Source organism: Salmo salar, chromosome 04 (genome assembly GCF_965601325.2).
Source record: "Salmo salar chromosome 04, fSalSal1, whole genome shotgun sequence".
Lineage (NCBI taxonomy): Eukaryota > Metazoa > Chordata > Actinopteri > Salmoniformes > Salmonidae > Salmo > Salmo salar.
The window spans coordinates 42,880,897-42,898,975 of record NC_138294.1 but is presented as its reverse complement, the minus strand read 5'-3'; the positions used below and the strand labels follow the sequence as shown (position 1 = coordinate 42,898,975).

The 18,079-nt window shown below is 40.5% G+C and overlaps 1 protein-coding gene across 4 annotated transcripts; it reads left to right on the top strand.

The window, feature by feature from the left end:
- The first annotated feature begins 3,220 nt into the window (after nt 1-3,220).
- Nucleotides 3,221-16,296, top strand: LOC106602922 (CCR4-NOT transcription complex subunit 6). Of its 4 annotated transcripts, XM_082974404.1 has the most exons (14): nt 3,221-3,512; nt 3,616-3,693; nt 6,266-6,393; nt 7,623-7,744; nt 7,892-8,078; nt 9,291-9,376; nt 9,658-9,759; nt 9,994-10,062; nt 10,220-10,377; nt 10,597-10,751; nt 10,948-11,102; nt 11,211-11,444; nt 11,535-11,737; nt 11,938-16,296. In XM_082974404.1, exons 4-14 carry the CDS (start codon nt 7,633-7,635, stop codon nt 12,148-12,150), a joined length of 1,674 nt encoding a protein of 557 aa, XP_082830530.1. In that variant the 5' UTR covers nt 3,221-3,512; nt 3,616-3,693; nt 6,266-6,393; nt 7,623-7,632; the 3' UTR covers nt 12,151-16,296. The 4 variants fall into 4 exon arrangements, with proteins under 4 accessions (XP_082830530.1, XP_014051406.1, XP_014051408.1 ...); XM_014195931.3 differs by lacking the exon at nt 6,266-6,393 and having other exon boundaries at nt 3,222-3,512; XM_014195933.3 differs by having other exon boundaries at nt 3,236-3,693.
- Nucleotides 16,297-18,079: the final 1,783 nt, after the last annotated feature.

Sequence of the window (18,079 nt, the reverse complement as noted above, 5' to 3'; positions counted from 1 at the left end):
CAAACAATTTGACACATTTTGAAGAATTTTGAAAATAATAATTAGCAAATGTTGCACAATCCAGGTATGCAAAGCTCTTAGAGACTTACCCAGAAAAACTGTAATAGCTGCCAAAGGTGCTTCTACAAAGTAATCAGGGGAGTGAATACTTATGTAAATCAGATATCTGTATTTCATTTTCAAGAAATTAGCAAACGTTCCTAAAAACGTTTTCACATTGTCGTTATGGGTCATTATGGGGTATAAATCAATTTATTCCATTTTGAATTCAGGGTGTAAGACAACAAAATGTGGAATAAGCCTAGGGGTATGAATACTTTCTGAATGCACTGTAAAATGTCCCAAAACAGTGTTTGCAATTTTAAGTAATGGTAGCTTATGTATCTGACCGATACATCCCATTAAAAAATGTAGCGTTCTATTGGAACGGCTTCATGTCCATGGTTCCATAATCAACATTTTAAGTAAGTACAGGAAAGGTTTCCAGTCACATTGCAATCAGTAGACTTTATGGAACACCCGTATGACAGTTTATAGTGTTAAACGGTTGAAAATGAGGATGAAAATATATTCAGGAATCAGTAATCCTTTTCACCGCATTTCTGAATACATTTTAAAGGATACATCCAGTGCATTCGGAAACTATTCAGACCCCTTGAGTTTTTACACATTTTGTTACATTACAGCCTTATTCTAAAATTGATTAAATCCTTTATTTTCCTTATCAATCTACACACAATACCCCATAAGGACAAAGCAAAAATTGGTTTTTGGAATTTTTTGCAAATGCATTAAAATAGAAAACTTAAATATTACATTTACGTAAGTATATGTTACTTAGTACTTTGTTGAAGCACCTTTGGCAGTGATTACAGCTTCAAGTCTTCTTGGGTATGACGCTACAAGCTTGGCACACATGTATTTGGGGAGTTTCTCCCATTCTTCTCTGCAGATTCACTCAACCTCTGTCAAGTTGGATGGGGAACGTGGAAAACTCCAAGCGGGCTGTCATGTGCCTTTTACTGCGGAGTGGCTTCCGTCATGCCACTCTACCATAAAGGCCTGATTGGTGGAGTGCTGGAGAGATGGTTGTCCTTCCGGAATGTTCTACCATCTTCACAGAGGAACTCTGGAGCTCTGCCAGAGTGACCATCAGGTTCTGTGTCACCTCCCTGACCAAGGCCCTTCTCCCCTGATTGCTCAGTTTGGCTGGGCGGCCAGCTCTTAGTTCCAAACTTCTTCCATTTAAGAATGATGGAGGCCAGTGTGTTCTTGGCGACCTTCAATGCCAAATTTATTTTGGGGGTATCATTCCCCTTTACCTCGACACAATCCTGTCTCAGAGCTCTACGGACAATTCTTTTAGACGTCATGGCTTGGCTTCTGCTCTGACATGCACTGTCAACTGTGGGACCTTATATAGAAAGGTGTGTGACTTTCCAAATCATGTCCAATCAATTGAATTTACCACAGGTGGACGCCAATAAAGTTTTAGAAACATATCAAGTATGATCAATGGAAACAGGATTCACCTGAGCTCAATTTCAAGTCTCATAGCAAAGAGTGTGAATAGTTATATAAATAGGGTATTTCTGTTTTTTTCTAACATTTCTAAAAACCTTTTTTCGCTTTGTCATTATGGGGTATTGTGTGTAGATTGATGAGGGGAAAAAAAATCTTTTATCAATTTTAGAATAAGGCTGTAACATAACAAAATGAGGAAAAAGTCAAGGAGTCTGAATACTTTCCGAATGCACTGTATAGCTGGCATACTTGGGTCCTTTTATTGTGTTCTCCACAAAACCTCAAACATTTGAATCCATCATAGGGCTTCATGTACTAATTATGTATGTAGATATGGCCATGTGAATCCTGTCCTATTAGAACCGACGGAGCTGATTGGCTGCCATTTTGGAAAACTAGTCCTTTATAATAGAGTACCACAGAATGAGACATAATATACATAAAACCTAGCAGTCAAGCAAGTTAATGGTTCCAATTGTTTTTCCACCATTCATTTTTCCCATAGGGGACATTAAAATAAGGGCTTTGTTTCGTGTAGTCTTACCCTGGCGTGATGTTTTGATAACCATGTCAATCTTTCTAGAGCAAGTTGAATTGCAAGAAAAGAATGCAGTTACACAGGTCAAACAAAGACACAAGGTAAGCATTAAAGAATGGAATTTTTTTGCAAGTGTAGACTGATAGTGACTATGTAGTTGGCAGTACTCTCTGATGGGCGCATCACATTTTAACACCGTAGGCATGCTATGGCATTGGAATAAAACTAATGAAATAAAACAAACTTTCCACCTGAACTGCTTTATGGGTTCATTATGAAATGTGAAGTATAAAAAGTGAGAGCAAAACCCTAAGGTGACAAGTTAAAAGAAGTTCAGTGCCTCTATAGTTGGTTCTTCTATCCCATTCCCCTGACAATGAACATCACTCTCGCTGTTTTCTGTATGAACACACACAAGCCAAACAGGGTTGGGGTCCATTCCATTTCAATCAATTCAGAAAGTATACTGAAATTCAAATTCATGTTTTTCTTCTATGCTTTTCAATTAGGAGAAAATTGGAATTTGGTTTACTCATGAAGTGCCTATAATTTAAATGGAATTGACCCTAACCCAGAAGCCAAAACATATCTCGTGTCCACTGACCAGAATATCTTCCTGTATAGCTCTTCTACCATGCTATTACACAAGCTTGTATCTTGATCTTACTGTATCTGACAGGCAACTGATTTTAAAGGATTTATGCTTATTATTGCAGATATCATTATCCACAATCTAACTTTAATTGTTTTCTGGAAGGGTGTGGATTGGCTCTGCTGTAATTTAAAACGATATATATATATATACTACTGGACAACATACACACATATATATGTGTGTATGTTGTCCAGTAGTAGGCTCAATACTCCCACACGGGCATCGTTGTACCTTACCAAAATACCAGAGGTAAAACAAAATTATGTATCACATACTACCTACTACCCTTGAGATTAGGAATGAGATCAGATTTTATGTAAAAGGTGTCTGGGCATATGGGCTTGGAAATTGACAGACCTTGTAAGTAACATCATTAGGTTGCAATTAAAAATGCAGAATATAATTTTTTTTACACAATTTATGTTTTTCGCTTGATGGATATTGCACAGCGCTGCCAGTTTTACCATCTGCGGTTCTCTGCTGCTCCCCACTGGGGCCAGAAAATATTGCAATTATCGTGAGAATAGGACTTTACATTTGCTATTGCACAGATTTGGTATACAGTAGCCTAGCTACATTTATTTTGCATTACTTTGGGGTTTTGACGCAATTTTTATGCAAGGGGGATTGAAACGTACTACAAATGAAGTTATGTATTAGGCTTTACGAATTTTGAAAACTTCATTTGAAGACTCAGAACCTGTAAACTGTTACACTGTATCGGATGTCCACGAGTTGAATGAAACCATTTGATTCATGTTCACAACCCATTTTGATGGGAACGACAACCGTTTTGTATGTACCACTACCAGCGTAAACTGTTCGGATGCAATTACGACGAGCGTTGTTATCACAGACCACAAATCTAACGGACGCCATGATTCTTGTTTTCTTTCAGTGGGTAACAGCTGACACGAAGTGAATTAGAAACAAAGGAAACACGCACTCGCCATAGCTGACTGGTATGCTCACACAGGTAAACCATACAATTCTCATTTAAAGATACACATTTGTTTAAGCGTACGAAAACAACGTCGTGTGTTTTGTGAGATGTATTAGCTAGCATAGACACCCCACCAGTCAGTTAAATTAACCGAGTTAGCTAGCTAACCGAGCTAGCTAGCTAACAATGGGTACCTAGCGCGCTAGCTGTCAAACTAGCTATCTAAGCTCAACTAGCGTTTTAGTTATCAAGCAAATGAGCAAAATTCACGAGGGCACGTTTCCTCGTTGTTAATTATTGATTTATGTTGCGCTAACTAGACTGTGAAGTCAACTAACGTTAACTAGCTAGCTCGAAGTCGCTGTACTTACGTGGATGTGTACGGGGATTGACGCTTTAGCTAGATACATTGTCATCTAGCAATCAATTTTTCTGCTTGTGTTCTGTGTGGTTTAGTAAGTTAAATGTCGAATATCTTAAAATAAACTAATTTAGCTAACGTTAGATCATAGTTAACGTTACCGGACGTTAGTTAGATAAATTAACGAGGTTAGACTAATTTGAACGTTACTGTCTGTACCCAGTATGAAAATCAAGTAGAATGGAATAGCCAAAGAGGGCTAGTTGGCTATCATATTTGCTAACGTTCGTTTTAGTTATCACAATTTTCGTTTGGATGGTATGTGGTTAATGTTAGGTATACAATGCACGTACTTAGTTAGCTTACCACTACCAACTAACGTTAGTGCAGTTAGCTAGCTAACGTTACAGATATCGGGTAATTGTTCAAACCAATAACCACTGCTGAAAATGGATTTATGCTAGCTAGCTACAGCTTGTTTGTAGCTAGCTAGCAAGATCAGTTAGTTTGTGACTTCAATGATTTATTGAAACAAATGTTTGAACGTGCTAACCACAGTATCAACACGAGGACAAGTTGTTTGAGAAAGGTACAGCGATTTTCAGGAATATCCTATTTTTGTCATTACTCGGTAGCGCTACTTATCAAGGCTGCTTTTGTTGTGTTTTTGTGGTCGCTCCTAATTTAGCACATGTAGAGCTTGCTGTGTTAGTACAGCTTTCATGTCCCTGCCTGTGTCAATCTGTTCATGTCCCTGTGTTAATCTGATTGTGGCAAATGTGCAAAACAATTACATTGTGAACAAAATTGCTAAGTGTTTTTCTACGGCCTCCTAAATGTTCATTCAACATCTTGTTTTAGGGGGTCTTCCAATTGCCATAGGGTGAGAATTTGTCTGAGTCATCTGTAGCGCTAAATGTATAGCAGCTGTCTACAGAGTGGTTTTTACTAGAGGTTAAATTTAGTTTCTGAAACCACACTAGTCCACTTTTTCACATGTTTGGAGACTCAGAGTGTGAAAGGGTATCTTCATGTAATGAGTAGCGAATTGTAATAACTTTAGGCTAAACATGGATTTTTATTTTTTACTGGTTTGTACATAGGAAATGTGTTAGACCAGTGGTTCCCAAAATTTGTTATAGTCCCGTACCCCTTCAAACATTCAGCCTCCAGCTGTGTACCCCCTCTAGCACCAGGGTCAGCGCACTCTGAAATGTTGTTTTTGCCATCATTGTAAGCCTGCCTCACACACACTATACAATACATTTATTAAACATAAGAAAGTGTGAGTTTTCTCACAACCTTGCTCGTGGGAAGTGACAAAGAGCTCTTATATATGACCAAAGCACAAATAATAATCATTTTGCTCTTTATTTAGCCATCTTACACATAAACCTTATTTATTCATTGAAAATTGTGAATAACTCACCACAGGTTAATGAGAAGGGTGTGCTTGGAAGGATGCACATAACTCTGCAATGTTGGGTTGTATTGGAGAGAGTCTCAGTTTTAAATCATTTCCCACACATAGTCTGTGCTGTATTTAGTTTTCATGCTAGTGAGAGCCGAGAATCCACTCGCACATAGGTACATGGATGCAAAAGCCATCAATGTCATAACAGTGCGATTTGCCAAGGCAGGATACTCTGAGTGCAGCCCTATCCAGAAATCTGGCAGTGGCTTCTGATTGAAGTTATATTTTTACAGAATGCAGACAGGGAAGAGCTCCAACTTCATAATCGTAGCCTCAATTTTTCCCGCACATTGAATATAGTTGCGGAGAGTCCCTTGAATCAGATCATTCAGGCAATAAATAACATCACCCAGATAGGCCAGTCGTGTGAGAAACTCGTCATCATGCAGGCAGTCAGCCAAGTGAAAATTATGGTCAGTAACGAGAACTTTAAGCTTGTCTGCCCATATCACTGCATAGTGCAGAAAATACACGAGAGTTCAGGGGCCTTGCTTTACACTGAAAATGGATAACTTTGTTAGTGTCCAAAACGTCTTTCAAGCTGTCAGGCATTCCCTTGGCAGCAAGAGCCTCACGGTGGATGCTGCAGTGTACCTAGTGGCGTCGGGAGCAACTGCTTGCACGCACGTTACCACTCCACTATGTCTCCCTGTCATGGCTTTTGTGCCATCAGTACACATACCAACACATCTTGACCACCAAAGTCCATTTGATGTCACAAAGCTGTCCAGTACTTAAAAAATACCCTCTCCTCTTGTCCTGTTTTCCAGTGGTTTGCAGAAGAGGATGTCCTCCTTAATTGACCCCCCATAAACGTAACGGACATATATCAGGAGCTGTGCCAGGCCCGCCACGTCTGTTGACTCATCCGGCTGTAACGCATAGAATTCACTGGCTTGTATGCAAAGCAGTAATTGTTTCAAAACATCTCCTGCCATGTCACTGATGCGTCATGAAACAGTGTTGTTTGATGAAGACATTGTCTGTATAGTCTTTTTGGCCTATTGTCCCAGCCATATCCACAGCAGCAGCAATAATTAAGTACTCCACAATAGTATGGGGCTTGCCTCTCCTAGCCACTCGGTAGCTCACCATATAAGACACTTCTAGCCCCTTCTTATTAATGGTATCTGTTGCTTTTATACATGTCTTACTACTCAAGTCATCTTAATTCTCTCTCAAACTCCTGTGGCATATTTTTCAAGTTGGCATGTTTTGTTTCTAAATGTCTGCGCAGGAGTGAAGGGTTTCATCGAGTTGTGAGATAGTACTTTTGCACATAACACACTGTGGCTGAGGAAAGGCACTACTCCCAATATAAGTGAACCCCAAACCAATGTAGTTATCATATTTGGGCCTCTTCGATGGTCCAACGTCCCTGTCTGTTGTCCTGTGCTTTCCAGGGCAAGGGGGCTGTAGCTCTTCGGCTGCGTCAAATTCACAACTGTCCGTGTCCATGCTAGCTGGGCTAACAACAAATGTAGAATTACTGATGCTAGCATTGGATATGCTCGTGGAAGCAGAACAACTTGTGTTGTCGACAGGTGCAGGTTTAGTACTGCTGGTAGTAGTAATACTACCAGTAGAGCTGGTATGTGTCTCTATGGACGCGGGCCTTACATTTTTTAAGCATTTATCAATTTTCGAGCAAACGGAATGAGCAGCAGCTACGTTTGGCTACATAAGGACCGTTAGTGGAATTCCCGCGAGAGCGTAACGGTTAATGTGATTGGATGTTAAATATTTGACTAGGCTACCTGTATTTGACATTGAGTTGTTATTTCACTGAACACTAGATGGTTTGTTTTTATTTTTGACAGTGAAACGAGGCTTCTCAGGCGAGAAAAAAACCTCACCCAAATGTATAGCCCCGTTGGAAAATATAAATGGACTGTTTGAAAATGTGAAGATTATATATATATATATATATTTTTTTAAGTGAATCACATTTTTATTTGGCGTACCCCCGACGGCATTGCGCTCCCCAGTTTGGGAATACCTGTGTTAGACTAATTGTCTGTCAGTCAATCTGTAGGATATATCTAAGAGGGTATGGTTTCAATTCGACCATGCAATGTTTCTGGTTCAACATTTTGTTTCAAATTGACCGTGCAATCTGGTTTTCAGTATTATAGGGATGCCCAAGGAAAAATATGATCCGCCAGACCCAAGGCGGATGTACACAATAATGTCCACTGAGGAGGCAGCCAATGGGAAGAAGTCATACTGGGCTGAGCTCGAAATTAGTGGTGAGTGCTGGTGGGGGGGATGGCTTCCACATGTTGGCCTAATGGGTATATTCTTTATTTCCATTTAAATTGAGTAATGGTATTTCTGTACTCCTGTTTTCACTGATTCACTCTCTTGTCCCCTGGTTTCCCCACTTGTTTCGGCAGGTAAAGTGAGGAGTCTGAGCACCTCATTATGGACGTTGACTCACCTCACTGCTCTTCACATCGGCGATAACTCCCTCTCTCGTATCCCACCCGATATTGCCAAACTTCAAAACCTGGTGTACCTGGACCTCTCATCCAACAAGATCAGGAGCCTGCCCGCCGAGTTTGGCAACATGGTGTCTCTCAGGTCAGTCATAGTGCAAGTTGAATTGTGTCCATTGTAGGCTAAGTGTTGTTTACTCTGCTAGTTTGGAGAACCGACATTGCTTTGTCAACCACGTGAGAAATTATTTGCACTAAAAGCTGATGATTGGGCCTGTTAAAGACAGGAGTTTGCTGTTCTTCAATAGCGTAGTAATTTAACCAGGTTTCTATTTAATTTAAACCCTTTCACAGTTCATGCTTCGAACCCTATTGTTTTGAGCTATTTACGCTATAATTGGAAATGTTAAGTGTGTTGTTCATCTAATCAACAATGCCATTTCAGCGTCCCTAGGGGATTTGGGCTGAGAGCACATTCTATAAAGTAGATGGATGAAGAGACATTTCAGCCTCCCATGCGTGGTATTAGACCTCTGTTCCCCCACTGTGATTGAAATTGGTAATAGCTAGTTACTGTTTCATGGAAATGTATGTTTTTGTTTGTATCGTTCTTGTGTATGCCCTCTCCTGCACCTGTCCCTCCATGACAAATTGCTCATTAACTGGCTGAGTAGACATGGAAATGGCCTGAACAGATACTTATTGATTGACATGCTGACGAGACCGGGTGCGTGCACCATCGCGCGCATGTTGATTTTGTCCATCCACACCAGACGCGATCAGGACACGCAGGTTAAAATATCAAAACCAACTCTGAACCAACTATATTAATTTGGGGACAGGTCGAAACACATTTAGCTAGCTAGCTTGCTGTTGGTAACTAATTTGTCCTGTGAAATAAACATTGGATTGTTATTTTACCTGAAATGCACAAGGTCCATTTTTTTCTGTATTATTGTAGAATTTTGAGTCACACAAAATTCTGTGTTCTCTACTCCGACAATTAATCCACAGATAAAAGGGGGAACCTAGTTAGTTTCTAGTAATCGCTCCTCCTTCAGTCTTCTGTGGACTTTATATGGCGGTTGGCAACCAACTTTAAGGTGTGTTATCACTACCGACTGGAGTGTGGACCTCAGTTCATCTTTCAATCACCCACGTGGGTATATGTTCCTAAAAACCAAGTTCTATTTTAGCGCCTGACTACGCAGACGCAAGTTGATGCACGCAGCAGTTTGGATGAAGTGGAGAAAGCGGTCACTTGTGTGACTACTTGAATGTTGTCTTCTGAATCTTGACCTATTGCTCTCTACTGTCTCTAGCCATCTAAAACATGTCTGTCTTACCTCTTCCACAGGGAACTTCTTTTAAACAATAACCAGTTGCGGGTTCTACCTTTTGAGCTTGGAAAACTGTTTAAGTTACAAACACTGGGGTTAAAAGGTAAGCTTTCCCTGATAGTCATTACGTTTTGGTGGTTTGTGGCATCGAAGTTGATTATTTGAAGCTGGTCTTTCTGTTCATGGAGTCTTGAAAACTTGCATGCAGATTCCATTGACCCTGCATTTTCAGTTTTTATAATAATCTGTTTATGCTGATTCGGTTGCACATCCAAGTGATTTCTAGAGTAGAGGTCATAGAATGATAGATGTCATTGTTTTCATTCTGTGTCATTGAACCTGTGTAATTATCTCATTTCTTTCCATTGTATCCTCCTCCTGCAGGAAACCCACTTGCACAAGAAATATTGAACCTCTACCAGGAGCATGATGGCACGAGGAAACTGCTCAACTACCTTCTGGACAATCTGGCAGGGACCAAACGAGGTAAGTTGAAATACAGGGAAAGCATATTGTTGTTTTGAATTGAGTGAGGTAGTTATTATTAAGTTATTATTTTCTTTGAAATTTGTTGAATGGAATGACTTGGGTCTGCACTTGATCTTGATGATCATATTCAAGTGGTCACTATGAAGTTGTATTTGCACTCCTTTGAGTCACTCATAATGGTATTTTGGGGAGCAGTGTAAGGATTACTAATTTTCCCCCTCTCTGTCGCAGTCAACTCCGAGCAACCCCCACCCAGATCATGGATTGTCATGGCCGAGCCTGACCGGGCACGAACAGCAGGTAACTAACTCATCCACCGTTACAAATCACTTGCAACACCTATTCAAAGTCACACACATCAACACAAAGAACATTGTGTGTGTTATTGATCATATTCAGAGCCCTAATGAGAGACTGTAGCATAATCTCATGTCTGTGTCCCTCTGTCCTGTTCTAGCCTTGTTTTCTGTGATGTGCTACAACGTGCTGTGTGATAAGTATGCCACGCGCCAGCTCTACGGCTACTGCCCCTCCTGGGCCCTTAACTGGGAGTACAGGAAGAAGTCCATCATGCAGGAGATCATGAATTGCAACGCTGACATCATTAGCCTACAGGTGGGCAGACAGATGCTGATGCGATTTGATACTGAAAGTTACAATGAATTATAGGACACGTGCGTGGTACAATCAGTCTAGCATTTAAGGCGTTGTCTTACGTCAGAGAGCACGGCGGCCGTGTTGCGGTTGCGATGTCATCTCCATAGTTACAGGTCATATACTTTGAATAATGCACCTTTAAGATTAACCTGAATTGTCCTGGTTTTTGCTGAACAGGAAGTGGAAACAGAGCAGTACTACAACTACTTCCTACCGGAGCTAAAGGACCATGGTTACGAAGGCTTTTTCAGTCCCAAGTCCCGTGCCAGGACCATGTCCGAGTGTGACCGCAAGCATGTGGACGGCTGCGCCATATTTTACAGAACCGAAAAGTGAGTTCGACACACTGCCACCTGTCAGTCTTGATTAGATCATGAGTTCAAGTATGTTTATGACATTTGCCCTGTATAGTGTTTCGGAGGTGTAATGATTCTAAATTCAGCCATTGCAGGAAAGCCTTTTTAAGCTGTCCCAGAGGCAGCACAGTGCACTCACCTGTCTGTTCTCCCTCTCCACTCTGCTGTCTAGGTTCAGCCTGGTGCAGAAACACACGGTGGAGTTCAACCAGCTGGCTATGGCGAACTCTGAGGGCTCAGAGGCCATGCTCAACAGAGTCATGACCAAGGACAACATTGGTGTGGCCGCTCTTCTAGAGGTGCGCAAGGAGATGATGGAGCAGTCTGGTGAGTCTTTCTCACACTACACATACGCCAGCGAAAAAGCATTAATTCCATATGGCTTAAATGTTTCCATGTCAAAACGCTGGTGTTGTCCAATGTGTGTTTGTCTAGTGGGGAAGTCTCTGCACGGCATGGAGAAACAGCTCCTCCTGGTGGCCAACGCCCATATGCACTGGGACCCGGCGTACTCCGACGTCAAGGTGGTCCAGACCGTCATGTTCCTGTCTGAGGTGAAAAACATAGTGGAGAAGGCCACGCGCAGCCTCAAGCTCTCCTCAGTCTCCGGGGAGACAAATGCCGTCCCACTCGTCCTGTGTGCTGACCTCAACTCACTGCCCGACTCTGGTGTGTACTGTGTCAGCTGAAAATCGAATGCGTGTACTCTACTGTAGTGCCTTTTCTGTAATTCCTGGTGATCTGTGTGTCTGCGTGCAGGTGTGGTGGAGTACCTGAGCTCGGGCGGAGTGGACAGCACCCACAAGGACTTCAAGGAGCTTCGCTACATCGACAGCCTGACCAACTTCAACTGCAACGGCAAGAATGGCACGTCCAACGGCAGGATCACCCACAGCTTCAAGCTGAAGAGTGCCTACGAAAACGGCCTGATGCCTTACACCAACTACACCTTCGACTTCAAGGTGAGACTGTCACATTCATGTCTTCCCTCTTCTGTATATCGTTCTTTTTGCATCAGTGTAAAATTTGTGCTCCACGGTGTTTGTGAGCTGTTCTAAAAGACTGGGTTGTTATGAAAGCTTGGGTCACACCGGTGAATAATTTTCTCCAAGCCGGGGATGTGAATGTATCGCCATCTAACGTGCTTTTCCTCTCTGTGCAGGGCATCATTGACTACATCTTCTACTCTCAGCCTACGCTCAATGTGTTGGGGGTTCTGGGTCCTCTGGATCCTCACTGGCTCCATGAGAACAATATCAGCGGCTGTCCCCACCCCCACATCCCCTCAGATCACTTCTCCCTGTTTGCACAACTGGAGCTGCTCCTCTCCTACCCGTCATCAGTCAACGGAATCCACCTGCCAGGGCGCAGGTAGTTCTCCAAGCCACAAGAGGGAGCTGTTGCTCCAACCTCGTTCTATTTTTCCTGCAAAGTCGACAAACACATTCTGTATCAATCAAAATACAATAATAGGAGTGGGATATGGCCAGCATTTTTCCCCCATGGATTTTAACTGAAGCAAAAGTTCACGACGATCTCAACAATACGTCTTTATCACATTTTCTGGGCACAATTTAATGTTGTATATTTTTTTCACACCGTATCCCACGTAGCAGTCCTGGGTGTTTCGTTTTTACGTAACCTGCAGATAAATTGTTGAATTGTGTGGCAATACCATCAGGCCCACAGGGAGTGCATGCATCTGTAGAGTATTTTCCCACCTCTTATCACCAGTGAGAGATTCTGTTACGGGGGGATTCTTCATGTCAAAAGCATGAGCTGGTGTACACACAAAGTTAGAGCTGCTGACTAACGGCGAGTAAACTGTAGGCTATAAAAATAGTTTCACACTATATTAAGGGTAATTGATTGTGTAAACCAACGTTTTGTTGTCGGTACCACAGTGCCGAAATGTTGGTTTACCCAATAAATTACTGGGAGTGTGTGTGCGTATATACACACACACATATATGTATGTGTGGCTCTCTTTATATCCTATAGGGATTGTTCATGTCACCACAGTCCAATCAGAGCGAGCGGCAAAATCTCAAGACGCCACCAATCAACTAGATAAACCCACAAGGCCGATATACCAGCTTTAACCAGAGTCAGTCTCAGCCGTTCCAAATCCATTCCCTCGCATTGCCGTATCTTGCCATAAAGAGTGTAGTAGGTTTGGAGGTGCTGGAGAGAGCAGGCCAAATGTTGCACTTTTGCACTCGCTGGTTCTGAGACCACCTCTCCAGGTGCTAAAAGCCTGTCCTCTAGCTCAGCGGCTCCATTTTATACTGAGTGGTGCAATCGCTCTGTGCAGCTAAAGCACAAAGGCATTTTCAAACCTCCTCTTTGAAAGACTACTGTAAAATGTCTATTTCAGTGTATGATGCTAGGGTGATAATACGTGTAACTTATCTAGACTCATACCATTAACACCTTGGACTGGTTCTGTTTTTTATGGCCTAATCACAAATCTGAACATCATCGCAAAATTAAGCGACTGCCTTTTTAATATTGCAATGCAATTTTACCTTAGTCACGTGCCATAGAGCCATTTTGAATCTAGCATCAGATATTAAAATGTTACAAAGAAAGGGAAAATGGTCACGGTCAGTCTGACTTGGCAGCTTCCAAACAGGTTGTCTTATGCCAGAGACCCCATCTCTGACCCCATAGCTGTTTAGCCAAATGGAAATGACCAGGGGCCAACTTGCTTTAAATCACAAATGGTTTAAAGCAGGGTTTTCATCTCCCCCCCCCCCCCCCCAAAAAAAAACCATGCTCCGACAGACAGATCTGTGGTGCTGTCTTTTAGGCCAGTAGCAAACCTTCCATTACAAAGACATCCACTCTTCAATCCAGGGTTATTCCTCTCCATTACTAATAGCTATTTGTTTGATACAGGAACTTGGGCTAAAATTGATTGTATATGAACTGCAGAAGTCCTAATACACTGCATTATTTTGTACCTGTAAGTATGGTCAGATTTGGAGAAAATGATTGTATTGTAAATTAAGGCTAAATTTGTATCCATTTTAATTGTTTAAAGTTAACAAAATGTAAAAGACCAGCTTGTACAAAAAAACGAAACAATAGAGGTTTTCAGGTTTCCGCCGTTGCAAGTTGCACTTGACCAGGTTACATTTTCCCGATTTAACCACTTTTTTAAATTGAATGCATTTCAGAGGCAGGTTTCTGGCTATTTTCTCACATCTGTCTTTGGAATTTGCAGTAAAACATAAAACGTGCCTCCCTGATTCTGTTCTCTAATGCACTGCCAGTGCTATCAGTGAACACCTGAACAGCTTCCTATTTTTCTCAAATTGAAAACACTGTTAGAAGCTTTTTTTTTTTTTGTATTAGCTATCAAAAACATATTATTTCCTTGTCTCACTTAGTTAATATTTTAGAGTAATCGGGTAAAGTGGCTGTTTTTGCTGGGCTTTTTTTTCTTCCAGCTTAAACTATAAGCCGCTCTTGTCTCTTAACGTGTTTAGATCGGTTTTATCATGTCTTTTGTTTTGTCTTTTCGAGGAACCCGATCATGCAGAGGTCCATACTTGGAAGCCTCCCCCTCTTCCTCAGTCTAGTGTAAAATAGTTGTATCTAGAGCCACTGTCTCCAACTCAGGCAATTCTCTTTAAATTTTGTTTCATTTTTGAGGTGTTTTCGTATGTCTACTGCTAGACCACAGTGATATATTATATTGTCTCTAGTGCCATTTGATGCATTCTACTTCAAGGCCAATTGTTAAGTCCACTTATATACTGTACAGGAAAATATCAAGGTAAAAAATAAACTAAAGGGGGCATAAAAGGTTATTCATAAATATTGCTCTGAGCTTGTTGTGAGCCAGCGCTATGGCGTGGCCCAGCTTGTTTCCAAACCAGTGGCACTGTAAGATCAGCTACATGAAAAAATATGATCTGTTTTAAATTATTGATATTTTCTCTTAAGACCAATTTGTGTGTTTTGTTGTGCTCTCCTGAATTCAGTTTTTTTTATTCAATGGATTGACAAGCACTTATTGTAGATCACTAGTGCAGCTACTCATGTGGCTTTTTTTAAAATTATACTTTTGCTGTTTTGCAAAAGCACATTTTTTTTAATGAATTTTACCAAGCAGGAGGAAAACGGTGGAAAGGGTTCCGTCTTGGTCCTTTTGTTGTCCCTTTCAATTTTCCGCCATCCTTTTTTGTTTTTCATCAAAATCAATGTATCTGGTTAATTATATTAGATTGCTGATGGTGTTGTAGCGAAAAGAGATTTTTTGTAAATTGTGAATAAATTGTATCACGTTTCCTTTCATCAATTGTTTGTGTATCATGACAAATGTATGATTGGTTTGTCTGTCTTTGCTCAGTTTTTCTTTTGTAATTCTCAAACCAAATTTATTTTTGTGATAATGTTGGGACACTGAATTATAGATTTATATGGTTGCTAACTTTTGATTTAAGAGAACATGATTTGAACAGTATTTTAAACAATTGACAAACATCCTAGAGAAAACAAAGTCACAGATAAAGATTTGTCATTGTCACCAAATGATATTCTCCAACTTTTACCTTTTAGCTTTATAGAACCTTGTTATCGGATGTGGGTTCTGGTTAGGTAGGGGATGTCGGGTAGTAGCCAATGTTGAAGAGATGGCTGGTGTAAAAGAGTCTTTGCTTGTAGATGTGCAGCATTTTGAGGGCCTACTGATTTAGCCAACATTTTATGACCATTTGACCCATACATTATTCCCCTGCTGTTTGATCTGTTGGCAGACCTTAGACTAGAGGGTGGGAATGGAGGTGTTTGGCCGGCACTAGTCACGGCCTAGTTTATTAACATAATTTAGGCCCAACTAATCCCTGGCACTGTAGGTATCTTGCCTTCACCTCTGTTACGTTTGATAACTGGTGCATCTATGTCCACCACAGTCCTAGTTCATAGGCAAAATATGACTTTGATGTGACTGTCAGATAATTGGCACTCAGTCTTTATGTATAGTTTACCCAAACTTGGCAATAATAATTAAAACATTCTACTTTTTTGAATTTCTTGTTTTGTAATGCTTTGGCGGAATTTACAATTACCTGTCTTTTCCATTTGAATCTGTCTCCTTTTCATGGACCTTTCTCAATCTGTTTACTGTTTTCTCTTAAGTAGAAGTAGTAATGCAATGGTTAGGTTTGTGGCCAGCTGAAAGTTAAGTGTATAGAGGTAATGTGTCACTATGTAATGCACTGGACCAACTCTTGTTTACCAGTTATGGAATACCAGCAACACACTTGCACAATGTTCTAAAGAGTTATGTATTTGAAAAAAAATATAGATATATAAAACATGGCAGCTGTTTTTAATGTAATATTAGGACATGTACAGCAACCTAATGGTAAACCATGGTCTTCATTATTTCACTGTTATCCTCTAGTCTTGGTTCTCTTGAGTAGTTGTGTTTATACCAGGGTCAGCTTGTTTCCTTTACACCTCTGTATTTTTTCCTACTTCTGGTTGACTATAAAATTCTATATCTGTTTGTCCTTGTGTACTGTATTTATTGTGTGTGTGTCCTACACCCGAGTGAGTGAATGACTGTGTGGTAATCTCTCATGGACAGATGAAACGATCACTAGTTGCCACAAAGTCATAAACCCAACCCCTTTTCTACAATTTGTCTTCTTAAAATGTGATTTTAAACCTAACCTTAACCATGCCACACTGCTAACCTTATGCCTAAACCTAACCTTAAATCAAGAACAAAAAGCACATTTTTGTTTTCATGAATTTAAAAAATCTAGCCGTTTTTGACTTTGGCTGTTGTAACTAGTGACAACCAGATGAAATGGCAAATCTGTCAAGGCATACTTAGAATTTTGTGATTACGAGAAGCAGTAGTTCCTGGTTTGGGGTTTTCGTTTATTATTGAATCAGGATTGGTCGTTGGCGGTGCTTAAACTTGTGCGGTGATTTTCAAGCACGTGTGCGGATGATAAGCGATTTCCACTAGACTCCACAGCCACAAAGTCAGAATTGTCTGTATCATAAAAATTCATGAAAACAAACAAAAATTTGCTTTATGGTCATGATAAACATGGGTGAAATTAGCGGAAGGGAGTTTTGCCAAGATATTCTGCTTGCGAAGGACAAGACTTCGCTTCCTTCCTTCGTACAAAGGCAATCGTTATCGGCATAGAGCACCCACAGTAGGTGTCATAATAGCGGTTAATCAGGGAAATGATTCCAATAGTTTTTTTTTTCTTCCAATAGAGGATTTTAGAAATACTTAAGTTAAGGTCTGTCTCATGTAGGCTTACCCTGGTGTGACGTTTTGATAACCATGTAAATCTCTCTCGGACAAGGTGATTTATCAATATACTCGGCTCTATTTACTCTCAGATTAGAAAATGCTAATTAGCATCAAAGTAGACATCATGCAAGACTAGAAATCCCTGAAAGCTCCTGCATGTAATTTCTAGCTGACACCTTTGCTAACAGGTATTATGTCAATTTAAAACTTGCATAAGACTGATCACAGAATTGTCCATTTAAAGACATGTAGCCAATTCATTCATTCATTACTACAATTAGCTCACATTGGATAGTTAATCCAGAGATTCTTACTTCTGCCTCGATTCGTCAATCTCGTCCAGTTCATGGCATTTGTAGTTATTTATGATGGACATCTTAGCAGCTAATTATAATTTCATTTTTGGGGGTACATACAGGTGAATAAATTGATAAAAGTCACCTTGTCCTAGAGAGATTAACATGGTTATCAAAATGTCACGCCAAGTTAAGCCTACACAGAACACAGCTCTTATTTTAAGTGTTTCTAAAAAAAACCTATGGGAAAAATGAATGGTGGAAAAATTATTGGAACCATTTCCTTTTTTGACCTCTAGGTTTTATGGGTATTATGACTCATACTGTAGTACTCAATCCCCAGAAGTAAAACAGGAAATGACAAACTTTCACAATAGAATTTTACTTCTGGGCAACTGAGATTATCTCTGTGGTAATGGGATTTGTCTAGTTCTAGTTGCAGACGCCTACGCGGACAGGAGTGACATTGGGAGACAGATTCCATTTCAAGGTAAATCTCAATTTAGTTTATTCCTGGTTTTACAAAATTTACTTTTGGAACATGCAGTACAATAGGTTGGATAAATATGCAGCATTTCTTCTATCAGAAAGTCTGTAACTAAATGTGATGGGCAGCAAGCAGATGGTGTCCATTTGCAATTAGTTAGAAATCTACAACTAATTTGAAGTTCCCTTACAAAAAAAGATTGCAGTTTTGAAACTGCAGTAAAAGTGCA

Excerpts from the sequence above, each read along its gene's own strand:
- LOC106602922 (XM_082974404.1), top strand. The coding sequence starts at position 7,633 with ATGCCCAAGGAAAAATATGATCCGCCAGACCCAAGGCGGATGTACACA. Across the intron at positions 10,063-10,219 it reads TGACCGGGCACGAACAGCAG|CCTTGTTTTCTGTGATGTGC; the intron begins GTAACTAACTCA and ends GTCCTGTTCTAG. Across the intron at positions 11,445-11,534 it reads CAACTCACTGCCCGACTCTG|GTGTGGTGGAGTACCTGAGC; the intron begins GTGTGTACTGTG and ends GTCTGCGTGCAG.